At 43.1% G+C, this 14,591-nt stretch overlaps 1 protein-coding gene across 1 annotated transcript in view; it reads right to left on the bottom strand.

The window, feature by feature from the left end:
- Positions 1–4,329: 4,329 nt before the first annotated feature.
- The window catches only part of LOC118828563 (alanyl aminopeptidase, membrane), a 29,975-nt gene continuing 19,713 nt past the window's right edge, over positions 4,330–14,591 (bottom strand). Inside the window, exons 12-21 of the mRNA XM_036735253.1 lie at positions 14,480–14,559; positions 13,674–13,810; positions 13,395–13,450; positions 12,650–12,797; positions 11,325–11,416; positions 9,999–10,109; positions 8,819–8,986; positions 6,226–6,366; positions 5,663–5,744; positions 4,330–4,968 (exon numbers count right to left, since the gene is read on the bottom strand). Of these exons, the coding sequence (XP_036591148.1) occupies positions 4,816–4,968; positions 5,663–5,744; positions 6,226–6,366; positions 8,819–8,986; positions 9,999–10,109; positions 11,325–11,416; positions 12,650–12,797; positions 13,395–13,450; positions 13,674–13,810; positions 14,480–14,559 (1,168 nt within the window). The 3' untranslated portion in view covers positions 4,330–4,815. The remainder of the gene's footprint in view (positions 4,969–5,662; positions 5,745–6,225; positions 6,367–8,818; positions 8,987–9,998; positions 10,110–11,324; positions 11,417–12,649; positions 12,798–13,394; positions 13,451–13,673; positions 13,811–14,479; positions 14,560–14,591) is intronic.

The following is a 14,591-nucleotide window of genomic DNA, read 5'->3' as shown; positions in this document are numbered from 1 at the left end:
TTCGTGTACATGTGGGTCCTTTTTCATTTTTTTATGATCTCTTTGAGATACAGACTTAATAGTGATATTTCTAGATCAAAGGATATGGACAGTTTCATAGTCCTATAGGCATAATTCCAAATTGCTCTCCAGAATGGTTGGATCAGTTCACAACTCTGTCAACAGTATATCAGTGTCCCAATTTTCCCACATCTTCTCCAACATAAAATCCCACCTTCTACAAGAAGTCTTTCCCGGTCCTCTTTGATGCCAATGCCTTTCCTTTGGGATTGCCTTCAGATGATGCTGTATATAACTTGTTTGTACATAGCTATTTGCAAGTGGTCTCCTCCAACAGAATGTAAACTCCTTCAGAGTAGGGGTTTATTTTTGCCTTTCTTTGAATCCCTAATCCAAAGTACAACATCTGGCATGTCACAGGCATTTAATAAATGGTTGTTAACTTGTCGACTAGAAGGGACCTTGGAGATCAACTAGTCCAAAACTCTCATTTTACAGAGGGGAAACTGAAGCTCAGAGACTCTGACATGACCTACCTCATGGGACTGTAATGAGGAAAATATTTTGTGAATCAAAAAGAGCTATATAAAAGTGAGTTGTTTTTATACCCAGCTCTCTCAACCTTCAATGCAAAGAGCCAGCCCTAAGCAAATATAAAATAACCCGAATTTCTAGGAGTTTATGGAGATAGTATAACATAGTGGGAAAAGAGCAGTTGAGTTCAAATCCCATCTTGGCCTTTATTATCTAGGTGACCTTGGGCAAGTCAATGAACTTCTCTGTGCCTCAGTTTCTTCATCTGTAAAAAAAAATGAGGAGACTGGACTTGATGATCTCAAAGGTCGTATGTCTAGCTCTAAATCTTTGAGCCGGTGATTGCTGAAATCCAGGTCACAGGACATGCTCTCCAAAACAGTCTCTCAAGTTTCTTTCTATTCCCCACAGCTTAATGGGTCAATTGGCTGCTCATTTAAAGTCTCTGAAGTACATATCTTCTGTAAGAGGTGAGAGATAATCATGGAAGCAATGCAAAGGAAGCTGATATCCAGGCCCATGAGCCATCTCTACCCCACAGCACTAATCAGACACCTATTTTCCTGTGACTTGGAACAAGGAATCACAGCAGCTTCCTTGTTTTTTTAGAACTTTTGATCATGATTAGACGATAATGACCTAGCCAATGCTTCCTGTCTTCCCGTTTTCCTTCACTCTCATGCCAAATCACTCTCTTCTTAGAGTTCCTCTCATAAACCCCAACTCTGATGCTTCCCTTTTACTTGAGAAGACTGGAATTCTTTGTTCTTAATCTCTGCCCCACTATCCACTAGCAAGTCATTTCTCCCTGCGCCTTAATTCCCTCTACTGTGAAATGACAGAGTTGGGCTAGATCATTTCTAAGATCTTTTCCTGTTCTAAAATTCCAAGTCCTGCTTCCAAACTCTTTTACCGGCAGCTTGTACTGAAGTCCTAAGAACTTCTGAAGTTAGCTAAATGTTCTCTGGTTAAATACTTAGAGGCAGATAAAGAAATTCCCATCCTTACAAAAAATGATGCCAGGGACCTTGGATACAAAGATAAAGCTATTGGGGGCTGATAAATTCTCATCCTTAATAAAAATGATGCCAGGGACTTTGGATACAGGCCCCAGCTGTGGCTTCTTAGGTTCCCCTAAAAACAAATTCAAACCTTCCTACCTGAGCTAACGATTTAAAGACAGATAGACATTGCCACCCCCCCAACCCCCCGCCCCCAAACAAAGAAAGCTGACACTGGAGGGAGGGAGGTCCTGACTTTAGTGCCTGGGGAAGTGCTGGGAAGGACTAAGCGAGAGTCATAGGCCGATGGGGGTTGGCGCCAGGAAAGCGATGGGGCTGGTTTAATAAGGAAGAGATCCAGGAAGGGTTTTTTTAATTTGGGGGTGAAATGCCACAGCTGGCTCTGCTTTGAACCACTCTCTTTGGCGCTAAGCCCCTGTCACCTCCCCAACACCTGCCCCATCCTCCCCACTCCCCCCAAGCCCCACCCCCCAAGGTGCTCAAGGCCACTTTGATGTGCGGATGAATGCTGGGGAAACTGTGGCTCATCTGCAACCCTTAGTGCTGAGCCACAAATCGGATTGGGAGGCAGCATGGATGGAGGGATCAGGAGCCTCAGCCTTAGCCTCCACTCTATACTTCCCTGTGTGACCCTGGGCAAGTGATTCCAACTCTCTCTAACCTCATTTCCTCTTCTCTAAAAGGGTTGGATTAAATGAACTCCAAGGTCCCTTTCAGCTCTGACATTCTGGACCTTCCCAAGAACCCAATTCAGTTCACAAATACATATACATAACCACAAACACCACCACACACACATAATCTACACGGACACCACCTCCAGCTTGCATTTAATGACTTACACTCTTTATGGTTATGAGAGGCCATATGGCACAGTGGATAGACAGCAAGATGGCCCTGCAGGAGGGTTCAAGTCCTCCCTGATACCCACAGGCCATGTGACAGGCTGCTCAACCTCAAATGCTCTTGGTTCTAGTTTCTAGAGAAGGTGCTGACCTCCACTGGTGAAGGATTTTCCTCCACCGGTACGTCAGGAATTTATTAGGCCAATGAAATCACAGGCCTTATTTCTCTTGTTTCTTGTTCCTTTGTCTACAAAGCAGACAGCATACTACTATAGAGTCCCTTGGAGTTGGTAAGGCCAGATTCTTGCATATATTAGCATGGACAAACCAGTTAGTGACCCCAAACAGTTCTCAGTACAACAGATTGTAAGGACACCCAGTGGAATTTTTGTCAGAGGACGTGGGTTCAAATCCTCTCTTGGCCACTAGCTGTGTGATCTGAAATAGGTCGCTTCCCTAATCTGGGCCTACTACGTTTACTCATCTGGAAAATTAAGGAATTGGACTAGATGACCTTTGAGATCCCTTCTGGCTCTAAATCTGGAAAATGTCGGATGAATGGCCTATCCAAATCAGCAGCTGGAGTTCCTGCACTGAGAATACCAAATGAAATCATAGTTCCCAAATTCCTTTTCCACCTAAAATGGTTAGAAATGAAGAAGTTGAGTAACTTGACCAAGGCTACACAGATCTTAAGCGGTAGGGCTGGCTCCCACCCCTCTGTCTTTTGACTCCAAGTCCAACACTCTACACAGCCTCTCCCTCCTGGCAGAGGGCACTTTGTCAGCCATAGTCAGTCACTCATCCCAAACTTTCTCTTTAACACCTTCAAGCCATGCCATGAAGATGTCCTCTAAACTATCTCTGTTGAACAGTTAGTACATGTCTGGAGGGTCACACCCACACACATTGGGTTCTCAGCTTTGCCTCTGGTTAGGATTATTGTCAATTGACATTACACCTTCCCTCTAGCTAAGTTCAGATTGATCTGGCCCACTGGAATAAGTGGCACAAATGCTTAGGCTCCCTAAGAGTCTAACCAACATGGCAAATCTTTAATAAACTGTTATTTTCCCTCAGCTCCTCTCTTAGACCCCATTCCTGAACTTTTTGTGGGTATGGACACCATATCCTACCCTTATCCAATTCCTGAAAAAGGACTTTCATTTACCTGGAAGAGAACAGGAGAATGTGAAAAGACACAGATAAGCAGGGCAGTTTTATTACTACCACATTACTCTAAAATGAAAATAAAGTACAAGTTTCAAATGCAATTTTTTCTGTTCTTATTTGTATAGAGCTGTTTGTGTTTGTTCATGTTCATAATAAAGCTGTTAATAAAATAAAACTTTTAGGACTTTCATTTAACAAAAATATTCTGAGCACCTACTGTAAAGCACAGCATTGCTAAGCCCTGTGGTGCACACAAAGAACATGGCACATGGTCTCTGCACCCAATAAACTTAACAGAGTGTGAAATTCTGGAGACCCAATACAGATGAGCTGACATTGGCAGCTGTGTCCTTTCTCTCTTCCCCAATTTCCCACCATCTCCAACCAAATACATGACCACCCCAACCCTTCCTCCTGCAATAGAGATTTAGAATAAACATTGCAGATGGATTTAAGAGTCCAATAAACATTGCCAGTGGATAGAGACCACACCCACATTAACAGGACTGTGGGTACAATCTTCCCACAATCTTATGGAGGGAGTCACCTTTCCGTGGTAGATTCCCTCACATCTAGACTCCTATCCAGGCACTACTCCCAAAGGTTCCAGATCCAGATTCCAAGAGAAATGGGCCACACTGAGCTGAAAGTGTCTCGTTGTACTATATCTCCCTCCTCTCCTCCCCCAACCCCAGAATGTCAGTACAGCTGTCTTAAGCTTTTTCCTACTATTAAAAACACACAGACTAGAAAGCTCATAGAGAAATCATTTATTTACATTTTCCCTTAGAAAAAAAATATACAGATAATTTCCCCATTGATTTCTCAGACGCTAGGACTTTCAAGGTGAGGGGGAGGAAGAAGGGATGGCAGCCAGAGAAGGCTCCACTTCCTATCTGAGTGATTCAGCCCATGGGACATGGGCTTCCCTGAGATTAACCCTGAAACAATTTCTCCCTGGTAAGATGAGTCCATGATGCCACCCAGGACCTGGGCTTTTCAGATCCTGTCAATGCTAAGAGGGTCTGGCATGAAGAAAAGCAGGGGAGCACATGATGCCAAGTATCAAGAATGGTATTATGAGCCTGAAGATGGAGGCAGGGAAGAGGGTCCAGGAAGATTTTATAATGCTCTGTCCCTCACCCCACTTCTGACTGGGCTCAGGCCTTCAAGAGAGATGCAACTCAGCACTGATCACACAGGGGAACACTGCTACTACCTTCACGAACTGGAAGCCTATTTTATTTACTGTGCTCTTCAAACCACTCCAGCACAAGCTGCTTGTTCTCATTCACCCATTTAATATTGGCCCTGGTCTTCTCCAGAGCCTGCTCCAGGGCCCGGGTTCCTGAACCAAAGCCGACATCCATGTTGTCCTCTTTGAATCGTTCAAGCTGCAGAGAAAAGAGAAGATTAATCACACCTTCCTTTGCTTTGGCTGCATTTCTCACTGTCCTGGAAGCCACTATCTTAGGGGGAAGGCTGATCTGCCCCTGGGGCCCCGAAATCCTTTAAGATTTACCTTTTCCAGAGATAGTGACCATTTCACTTCCATAGGCAGAGAAAATCTAAGCTGCAGTACATCCTTCCTACACATACACACCACCCCCCCCCAATATATGTCCTTCAAGGGAAATGCCAATACCTCGGAGAAATCAGGATCACAGGGTTTAGAGCTAGAGGAACATTACAGGTCATTTAGTCTAGCCCCCTTAGTTTTCATGGAATGAGGAAACTGAGGCCTAAAAAAGGTTAAGTGACTTGCCCAAGATCACACAGATAGTAAGTGATAGCCAGGATTTCAACCCAGGTTCTCTGACTCTCAGCATCATTTTCCACTGCACCACATGGCCTCAGTCCAGTCCTTTCATTTTACAAATAAGAAAACTAATGGCCCGAGACAACTAATTTGACCAATGTCAAGAAGGTACTAGGGTCCTGGATTTCCAAACTCGGTGTTATATTCCCATCATACCATGATTGCCCAATGGGATTATGCAATGATCCCTTGAGAAAATAAGAATCAGTCTTATTGCTGAGGCATGGGGTGGTTGTGGGACTGCCCAGGTGTAGATAAAAGAGCCTTACCTCTTGTAGTTCAAACTCTGAGGAAAACCTCCGGGTCACAGCCTGGATTAGGTTGGAGAAGGAGAAGGAGCCACCACCATAACTGCACAGAGGGATGAAGAAGTCAGAACAATTGCTCTCTACTTTCCCTCCTTGCCCATGGGGCTCACACTTCCTCAGGATAAAGTGAGGTCGTAGAAGCTTTTATCAGCAAAAGACTGGAGCTTCCATTGAATCCCAGCTTCTTCTTCTAAACCCGTGTAATCTGATCTGTAATCAGTCACTACCACCTTGAAACTAATATGTTCTTCAAGCCTCTAATTCAGTCATGTTCTTTGGCCAATGTCTTCATCAACACAGGTGGCTCTCCAGCTCCCCAACCTCAAGCCCCTTCACAGGAAGGGAAGGGCACTAAACAATTTAGGGTTTGAAGGAAGAGATCTAGTCCAAGTCTTTAACTTTACAGATGAGGAAACAAACTTCGGCTATGAGATTGGAAATTACTTTCCCTTTCACACAAATAGCAGACCCAATCCAGTAATGCCTCCCCCTGCCCCCCAAAGCCCTTCTTCCAACAGACTCACTCCTGGAATAACTTCTTCCAGTTGCCTCGAACGAAGTCCCAGGTCAGACTTTGCCCAATCACATTGCTACAGATGCTGGTGATGGTATTTGTTGCATCCTGCTTCCGGATCATCGTGGGATCCAGAGAATAAGACAGGTATCTGGACAGAGAAAGTCAGTTTCTATGGATTTATTGGGTTAAAAATTAACTGTAAGAACTAAGGTTGCAAGGGTACTTTTCTCCCCAGAAGCCAAAGTACTTTTCTGTTTATTTTTTCATAAAACCTTTGTTGACCAGCCCAGCCAAGCCAGAGTGACTCAGGGCCAGAGACTTCATGGACTATTGCTATAGGAATTCTCCAAGACCTTCTATTAAATCTCAGAGGACAGTTGCCATCTGCAAGTACCTAATATTGTATGCTATGAAGAGTAGGAACTCCTAGGGAGTAGCATCTTCGGGGAGGAAGAAAAGGGAAGGAAAGGAGATTAGGTTCTAAAGTCAGCTGTAAGGTGAATATAGAGGTCCTACAGTCGAAATTACTTTGAAAATCCCTTGAATAGCTCATAGATTATAGTATAATACAGTATGTCCCAAAAGTATTAATGCAGTTCTCTGTTAGTTTAAAGCTTAAAAGGGCAGTAAGATTTTTGGGAAACCCTGTATTTTGAAACAATTATAGCTGATAAAGGGCTGGATATCTTTAAAAGAAGCCCACCTATGGGTTGGTTTGTTTTGCTAAACTGTTTTTCCCTCTTCCCTCATTTTTTCTTCTTTGTTACAAGTGATAGTTCACTGAATAGAGGGATATATCCAAAAATAATGGTGACAGAAATGTTTGTTACACCCAGCTAAGCTACTGAGGAGAAGAGGTGGGAAGCAGAACTTCTACTCAAAGAATAGATAACAAAAACACGAGCAAAGATTTTGCCAGTAGGAAAAATATTTTGGGGGGAAACTTCATACATGAGGGGGTGCACATACCACCAAGGACATGTTCCTTCCTTTTTCAAGGTCTGGTAAGATAACACACAAGGAAACAAGCTGAACAGGGATGTTAGCTAGGAAGGTGAACCAAGCTTATGCCTCTTAATGCCTCCCTAAGGAGAATGTATAGGCTGGTTGTGATTTAGAGAAGAGTATAAAATCACAATCGGGGGGTCAAGATGCTCACCCTATGAGAGGTGCTATGTGGCAACCAATACTGATGGAGAAAACAAAGGGGTTCTTTATGTTATACTTACTCTAGGCAGACACTAATTGAGTAGAATGGCCTGCCACTACTATTCAAGTAGTTATTTTATTTTTGGTCAAGTTGAATTGGGGAAAGTTAAATGCTAATGATGAGGTGCCTGTGCTTGGACCCCAGTTCCAAAATCACATCCAAAATCAGGCCTAGCCTCAAAACACTGTCCCAAGCAGTTTCTCTCTAGCAAGGCCCTAGCAAAACATTTATCTCTCTTACTGACACTGTGGACAGCTGTATACAGAATTTGTTTGACCAGTAGTGTATGTGCTGAATGGGCTGTGTATCCTAGACCTACACATATGTATACTCCCTTACATTTATCTTGTCTAACAAGACATTGATGGAAGCAGCCTGGGTATTTCTTCCTAGTCAGCCTTGACAGTGGACTTAGTGACCTAAAAACACACCTCCATGTAGCCCCCCACCTTACTCTGGATAGGATACCTGCGCGGTAGATACTAAATGTGCATGTTCCTTTAAGAACTGCCCACCCTTATCCACTCCCTAATCCCACCCCAAAACAACTAATTAGCATATTTGGCAAATGTTTTACCCCCAAAACATCCTATATAACCTGCACCCCTGTAAGGTTGCAGGTTCCTTAAGAACTCTTCCACTGAAAAGCATAATGTTTGCCACCTTGACTTGACAAGAATACTTGGGTCTACAAATTTATTCCAGATGGCCCTGACCCTCTCCAGTACTCAGATCTTTGAAGGGTACTCCCCCCTCAACTACCCTGTCTGGGAACCCTGTCCTGTCTTCCAACCCTCAATAGTGGTACGATGCCCCTGCATTGTAGGAGCCCTTATGTTTGACAGATTGCGAAATTCACAGGTTAAGTCAGTGGTAGAACCAAAGTTAAAGCCCAGGTCTCTGACTCCCAGAACATAGGGTAGCTGTTTTCACGGACTACATCAGTTGTATTTTATTTTTACCACTTCTGAGTCTTTCAGTTGTTCTATCAAGTTGTTTAGATTGGGTCATGATAGCATTTTAAAAAATCCTCCATGCCTGCTATCTGCATTTTGGGGTAGGCTCCAAAAGAGGACTCCAAAAGATTCTGCATTGTCTCAGAGCATGAAATCCTCATGGATCCTCTAGGCTTTCATGCCCTGATGCCACCCAGAACAACTAGAGGACCATTTATGCTGTGGCTATTGGACACACACACACACACACACACACACATATACACACAGCATTTATAAAGCTGTTATTATGTGTCAGATACATGAATGGGGGGGTGGGGAGAGTAAGAGAAGAAATTGTCCTCAAGGTTGGCCACTTGCTTGTCCCCTGCTCCGTTTTCATCTGCTTTTTGTTGCTTTTCACTTGCTCTTGCACATAACCACACATCACATACCTCTGCAAGATCCACACTTCTTTGCTACAGGCCATTCCTGAGCGAAGCTTATCAGCCTCTGTTACCAGGGTGGCATTTTGGAACTGGCTCCAAGCAAAGTCCCACTCTTCTTCTCCACCTCTGGCAATGGCATTGCAGTAAATGGTAGATCTCAGATTGGGGTGGATCCTAGAACCAAAAAATAGCAAGTTAAGAAACTGACAAATGATGGCATTTAGCAAAGGAAGGAAGTGGTGGGGGGGCAGGGTCTTTTCGAGCTCCTAGACTCTTGGAGGTAATGCCACCTGAGATAGCTAGAAACATCACTAGATACAGAGTCAGACATGGTGTCCAGTCAGTAGTCAGTCCTAGCTTTGGTTCTTCGAAGTTATTTGGCCTTTCTTCAAATGTTTCCTCATCTGTGACATTAAGGGATTCATTAAGTTCCCCAAGGGGTGTCCTGGAATGACCCAGGAAGGTAGTAGTAGCCTCAGGTGCAATTGGGGAAGGGGGGGGGCTTTGAATAAAAATAAGGGGGTAGTGGAATCATAAGAGAATTTTGAAAAACTGTACTTTTTATCTTTAACTTATCTAACTTTATCTTTTAACTTAACTTTTTATCTGTTACATTATTTTCCAAATAAACACACAAAATGCAAGTTATAATCCAGCAGTGGTCAAGTCTGCTGACAGGTCTTAACAGCAAGTGTTGGCAGGGAATGCGTCACCTATTGTTGGAAAGTCCAGCATGCAGCAGCAGGAATATGTGCATGTGACGACTTGTTTACAATGATACTACACCGCTGCTAGACGCAATATTGCATCATCAACATTTCAATGCAGGAAAAAGCCCTACAAATTTAGAATTATTAAATTTAAGATCCATTATTAAAAAAAATTAATAATTTTTTTTTGAATATCACAAATTTTCAAAAAAACACTATAGATTCAGGGAGGTGCTGAGTAATTTTTTTTTTTTGAAAAGGGAGCAGTAGGCCAAATAAGTTTGGGAAGCTCTGAATTAGACAAAATTAGGCCCCTTTCAGCCCTCATAGTCCATGATTTTTATGACTATAGATGTGGCCACAGGACAGGTATCTTTCCCCCCACTCTATTCCCACCACCACCCTCCCCACCCCTCGTTACTATTTAGCATAAAGCCATAACATAGCATAAAGCCTCCCGTACTAACAATACTTACGGATTGTTTGAGGGGTCGCTCATCCACTGCCTGTATAGTTGTGAGGCCAGCTCCCCACATTCAGCAAGGTCGTTAGAGCAGGCTATGCTAATTGCATTGACCTCATTGTATCTATCCAAGGAAGAAGATGCAATCAGGATATAGGTAGGCAAATGGGGATGGGGGAGAGTGTCTCTCTTGTGAACAAAGGACCTTGTCTAAGAGCAACCCTTCCCACCTTTGCAAAGAAGGCTAGGGAACCATGCAGTGGAATCACCCCCAGCATTTGTACTTCTCTCTAGCTCCAATTGTTTTAAAAATAGAAGACCCTTGAGTGGACCAAGACATTCTGTTCTTTGAACAAACACAGAACTCTGCTAAGAAGTTTTCTTTGCCCTGCAGCAAAGCTGAGCTAACTCAGCAGCCCACCCTGCACCACCAAGCCACCTTCAGTGGTAACTAGATGACTTCTTTTCCTGTTCATAAAAGGACTCTTCTTCCCAAGATAGCAGCTGTGAAGTAATTGGAGCAGATACTATTTACTAGAACGATTATGCCAGCCGGTAGAAATTTGAGAGTAGATTTTTTTTTCCACCTTTCTTTGTGTCCTTAGTGCTTAGCACAATGCCTGGCACATAGTAGGTGCCGCTAGTTGATTTGTATCCTCAGCAAAAGCGCAGTGCCTGACAGACGGATAGGGATTGGACCTGTGACTTCATTGGTTTAGAGTCTTTTCAGATGGTGAAACTCCCTTAACCACTGCAGGACCATGGCCTTCTATGCAATTCAGTCTTAGGGTTGCCTAGCAGCTGTGTCAAACTCAAATAGAAACCTATCCCTACTGGCTGCAAATTGAAGTTTCATTGTATTTTTATTCATATTTATTTTGTTAAACATTTCTCAATTCTATTTTAATCTGGTTCAGGTCCCACTTGGCTGTATAAGTTTCACACCTTTGGGCATTAAGAAATTAATCGTCTTGCCCAGGATCCCAACAGCCTGCAAGATGTATCAGAGGTGAGACTTGAACCTGGGTTTTTCTGGATTCAAGACCAACCAGCCCTCTAGCCACTGACATATGGCCTCTTATCTGGTATGTTGCATGCGTGCAGATGTTTATTGATTGAATGATTAGATCCAGTGAAGGCATCTATTTTAAAGGATGAGGACAATTTTTCAGCACCCAGTTCTGTGGGATATCTCTCTGGCCTAAGTCCAAAAGCTGAGGGCAATAAAAGACATGTTTCAGGAACGGGTCTGAAAACAAAGATTATGGGCCCTGAGGTAGGTCCCCTCATTTGTGACCTAGGACTCCTCCCTGCCCATATTCCCCATGTCTATACTCACTGTTCCATCAGCGTGGGAGGACGTTCAGTCCAATCTTTGGTGAGAGTCTTAAAATACTCAAATAATGGAGTAACCTGTTTCCTCAGATATCTCTATTTGGAAAGAATAAGATTTTCAAAAAGCTTTTCATGCACCTTCTCCAGTATTAATCTTTCTGATTCTAAATAGCATAATGCAACAAACCAGCCTCATTTTTATCTCCCCTTTTTATTGGACACCATAAACCCTCCTTTGTAAGAGCCTCAGACCTAGAGCTGTAACTAGGGAGGGGCAGTTGGGGTTTTGCAACAAAATGTAGAGGATGCTAGCAGCTTTTATATTCCTTCATTACTGAGATTTTAGTACTGAGATTTTGTAATTTTAGGGAGATGCTTATAGAGCACTGATACATTAATTACCCCTGTCTAAGATCACACAGCTACTAGTTGTTCCTAACCCCGAGGCTGGGGGTTAATACCACACTTTTCGCTAAGAATTACTAGTTTAAATAGAAAGTTACCAGATGGCTTCCTATTTGAAGTGAGATACTCCCTAGCTCATGCATACCCTATTTCACACTTTACCTCTCCAGTCTACAAGGCACCACATCTCCCCAGCAGTGGCCTCACATTCCAAGGTCTCCCACTATGGGTTCTTGACCTCTCCCCTTATCCCATGCCCCCCCCAATTGAATTTGTCTTTAAATGTTAAATGTGTAAACATATTTGTGTAGTTTGTCCCAGATGTCAATTTGCTAGTTATTCTCTGCTCATCCCCAAAGACCATACATAGTGAGCCATAGATGGTCCTTCTCTGAATACACACAAGGAAGGAAATGCAGCTTTGGTATCCTGAGTCAAAATTTCTCAAGTGCCCAAGTGCAACAAAGAATTCAGAAGTTCTTTAGGCCTAAAGAATTAACGTTTGCAAAGTCTATTTCCCTCCTTCGTCCCCTTGTCCACCTCCCCTGTGGTGACTCACTCCCTTCATATCAGGTACCTAGGGACCCCATGTTTTCTCCTGCCCCCTTATTTAAACCAGCACACATAAAAGCATCTAATTTATTCATTCTGAAGTATATAACAGATTAAAGAAAGTTTTGTATGTGATGACCACCCAAGAATATTTCTGTTTTAAAAGACAAAAACTTTTGGTTTAAGAAATGAAGCGCTAATGATGGAATTTCAGGCACTGCTTCAGGCACTGTGGGTGGACCCAGAAGCAATCCAACTATCCTTAGAAATCATACGATATATAGGCAGATATTTGTTCTCCGTATGGTCTAGCCTACCCCAGCTCAGGTCCACGATGACAAGGTCTCAACCCAGAGGCTTAACTCTTCTTACCTTCATGGGGCCGTACACTTCTGATCGATCAAACATCTGAGTGAAGTAACTAATACTGCTGCGGGTAGCCTCCCAGGGCATGTATTCCACTTCATTTTCCAAAAAGAGTGTATTTTCCAGAGCCAGGGTTGTTGGGATATGTTGGGCCCTGAGCATAAACACAGGACCTCAGTGCTTCCAGCCCCAAGTGAAAAATTCCCCTCTCCACCCTAGCTACGCCTTTAAGGTTTCAAGCCTTTTCTTTACTCTCCCTTTCCTAACTCACCCCTATATAGGAATTTAGGGCTCATAAAACATTTCTCCCTATAATAAGCCTGTCAAGAAGACAAGACAAATGTTATCTCATTTTACAAATGAAGAAATTGAGCATTAAAGGGGCTAAATGTCTTGCCCATTGTCATACAGAAAGTGTCAGAGCTGAGATCTCTAGACTCTGCATCTAGTCCTGTTGCTCCAGAGATCTCCAGGCCATGGAGTTTTCCCCAGAATCACAGACACAGTTTCAAAAGGATGCTAAAGATCATGTACTTGTACCTTCTCATTTTACAGAAGAAAACTAAGGAACTGACAGATTAAGAAACTTAGCCAAAAATCCCCTGACTAGTTAGTTGGAAAGTCAAGACTAGAATTTAGGCTTTTTGTCTCCTAATCTAAGACTCTAGCTATCCCTGCTTCCTATTGCGCTATTCCTATAAACTTAGATGGCCCATTGGGGTTTGCCCTACTGGATAGAGGGCATGCTTACCTGGCTAGGTTAAAGCCATCATGGATGATCTGAGCCCTGTTGATGAGTGGAATGTTCTAAAGGGAGGGAAATAAAATATTGTTGGGATTTACCATGTGAATGTGAGTACCAAGAAAGTTTAGGGCATGAAAGACACTCTTTCCATTTCCCTGAGTTTTGCCATAAGTTACCTAAATTTATAAGCAGAATTTCTAGGATATGGGTTCTTAGATCTCTCAGAAACATAAACCCATTGGTTTCTCAGAGTAGAGGTAGGAACCAAGGGTTTCAAACACTTACAGCAGGATTGGTTTGTAGCTCATTCTGAAGTTGCTTCCAATTTTTCTCATCGTAATTCACCAGGTAATAGCCAGTCACGTTGATGTTCAAGAGGATCCAATCATTATCCCCTGTCACTTTAAACTGCTCAAAAGTGGCTGCAGAGAAAGATGTATTTATTGGGGGTGCAAGAAAGAGATGTGTTGGGAGGCTGGCATGAGAACTTCACGTGACCAAGTTTCAGTTATCATCGTCAGTGTAACCTGCAACCCCAACTCAGACATGAATACATACATACACACACACACACACACACACACACACACACACACACATATGCACACACATGCACACACATTCATACACGCAACCTGCCCACATGTTCACCCAGAATGGGTAGTTCTTAAGTGCACTGAGGGTCCCCAAGACATAGCATCTCCAAGACCATGTTGCCTGTGGATGGGGCAAGGAAGCAGTAAAGAGACCAAAGTCCTGATTTCTGGGACTATCATGTGACCTTATTTTCTTGGATTTTGATTTTTTTCCTCTGTAAAGTCTGCACTACCTACCTTATAGGCCTGGTATGAAGAGGATATGAAATAACGGGTGTGAGAGCACCATGTGGTGCTCTTATCATCTTAAATCTAAATTCTGCCTGTATATGGCTGGAGGAAAATGGACTTCTACAATCACAGAATCATGAGGTTTTCACTCAAGAAATTGGAGACATGGAGGAAAGGCTAGAATATAAATACCTAAAGGGGAGCTTGGGGGAAAAAAATGGAGGAAATGCCCTCCCCACCCACCCAGGAGCAAAGCAAGAATACCTGACTTGGATCCATCAAGCCATTCATTATAACTTTCTCCTCCACTTGTAACTGCTGAGATAGGCGCTATCCACAGGTAGCTGTAGTGAGAAAGACAGGTGGGTTCTCCTTG

This window comes from Trichosurus vulpecula, chromosome 8 (genome assembly GCF_011100635.1).
Source record: "Trichosurus vulpecula isolate mTriVul1 chromosome 8, mTriVul1.pri, whole genome shotgun sequence".
NCBI lineage: Eukaryota > Metazoa > Chordata > Mammalia > Diprotodontia > Phalangeridae > Trichosurus > Trichosurus vulpecula.
This window is presented reverse-complemented; position numbering and strand designations above follow the sequence as displayed.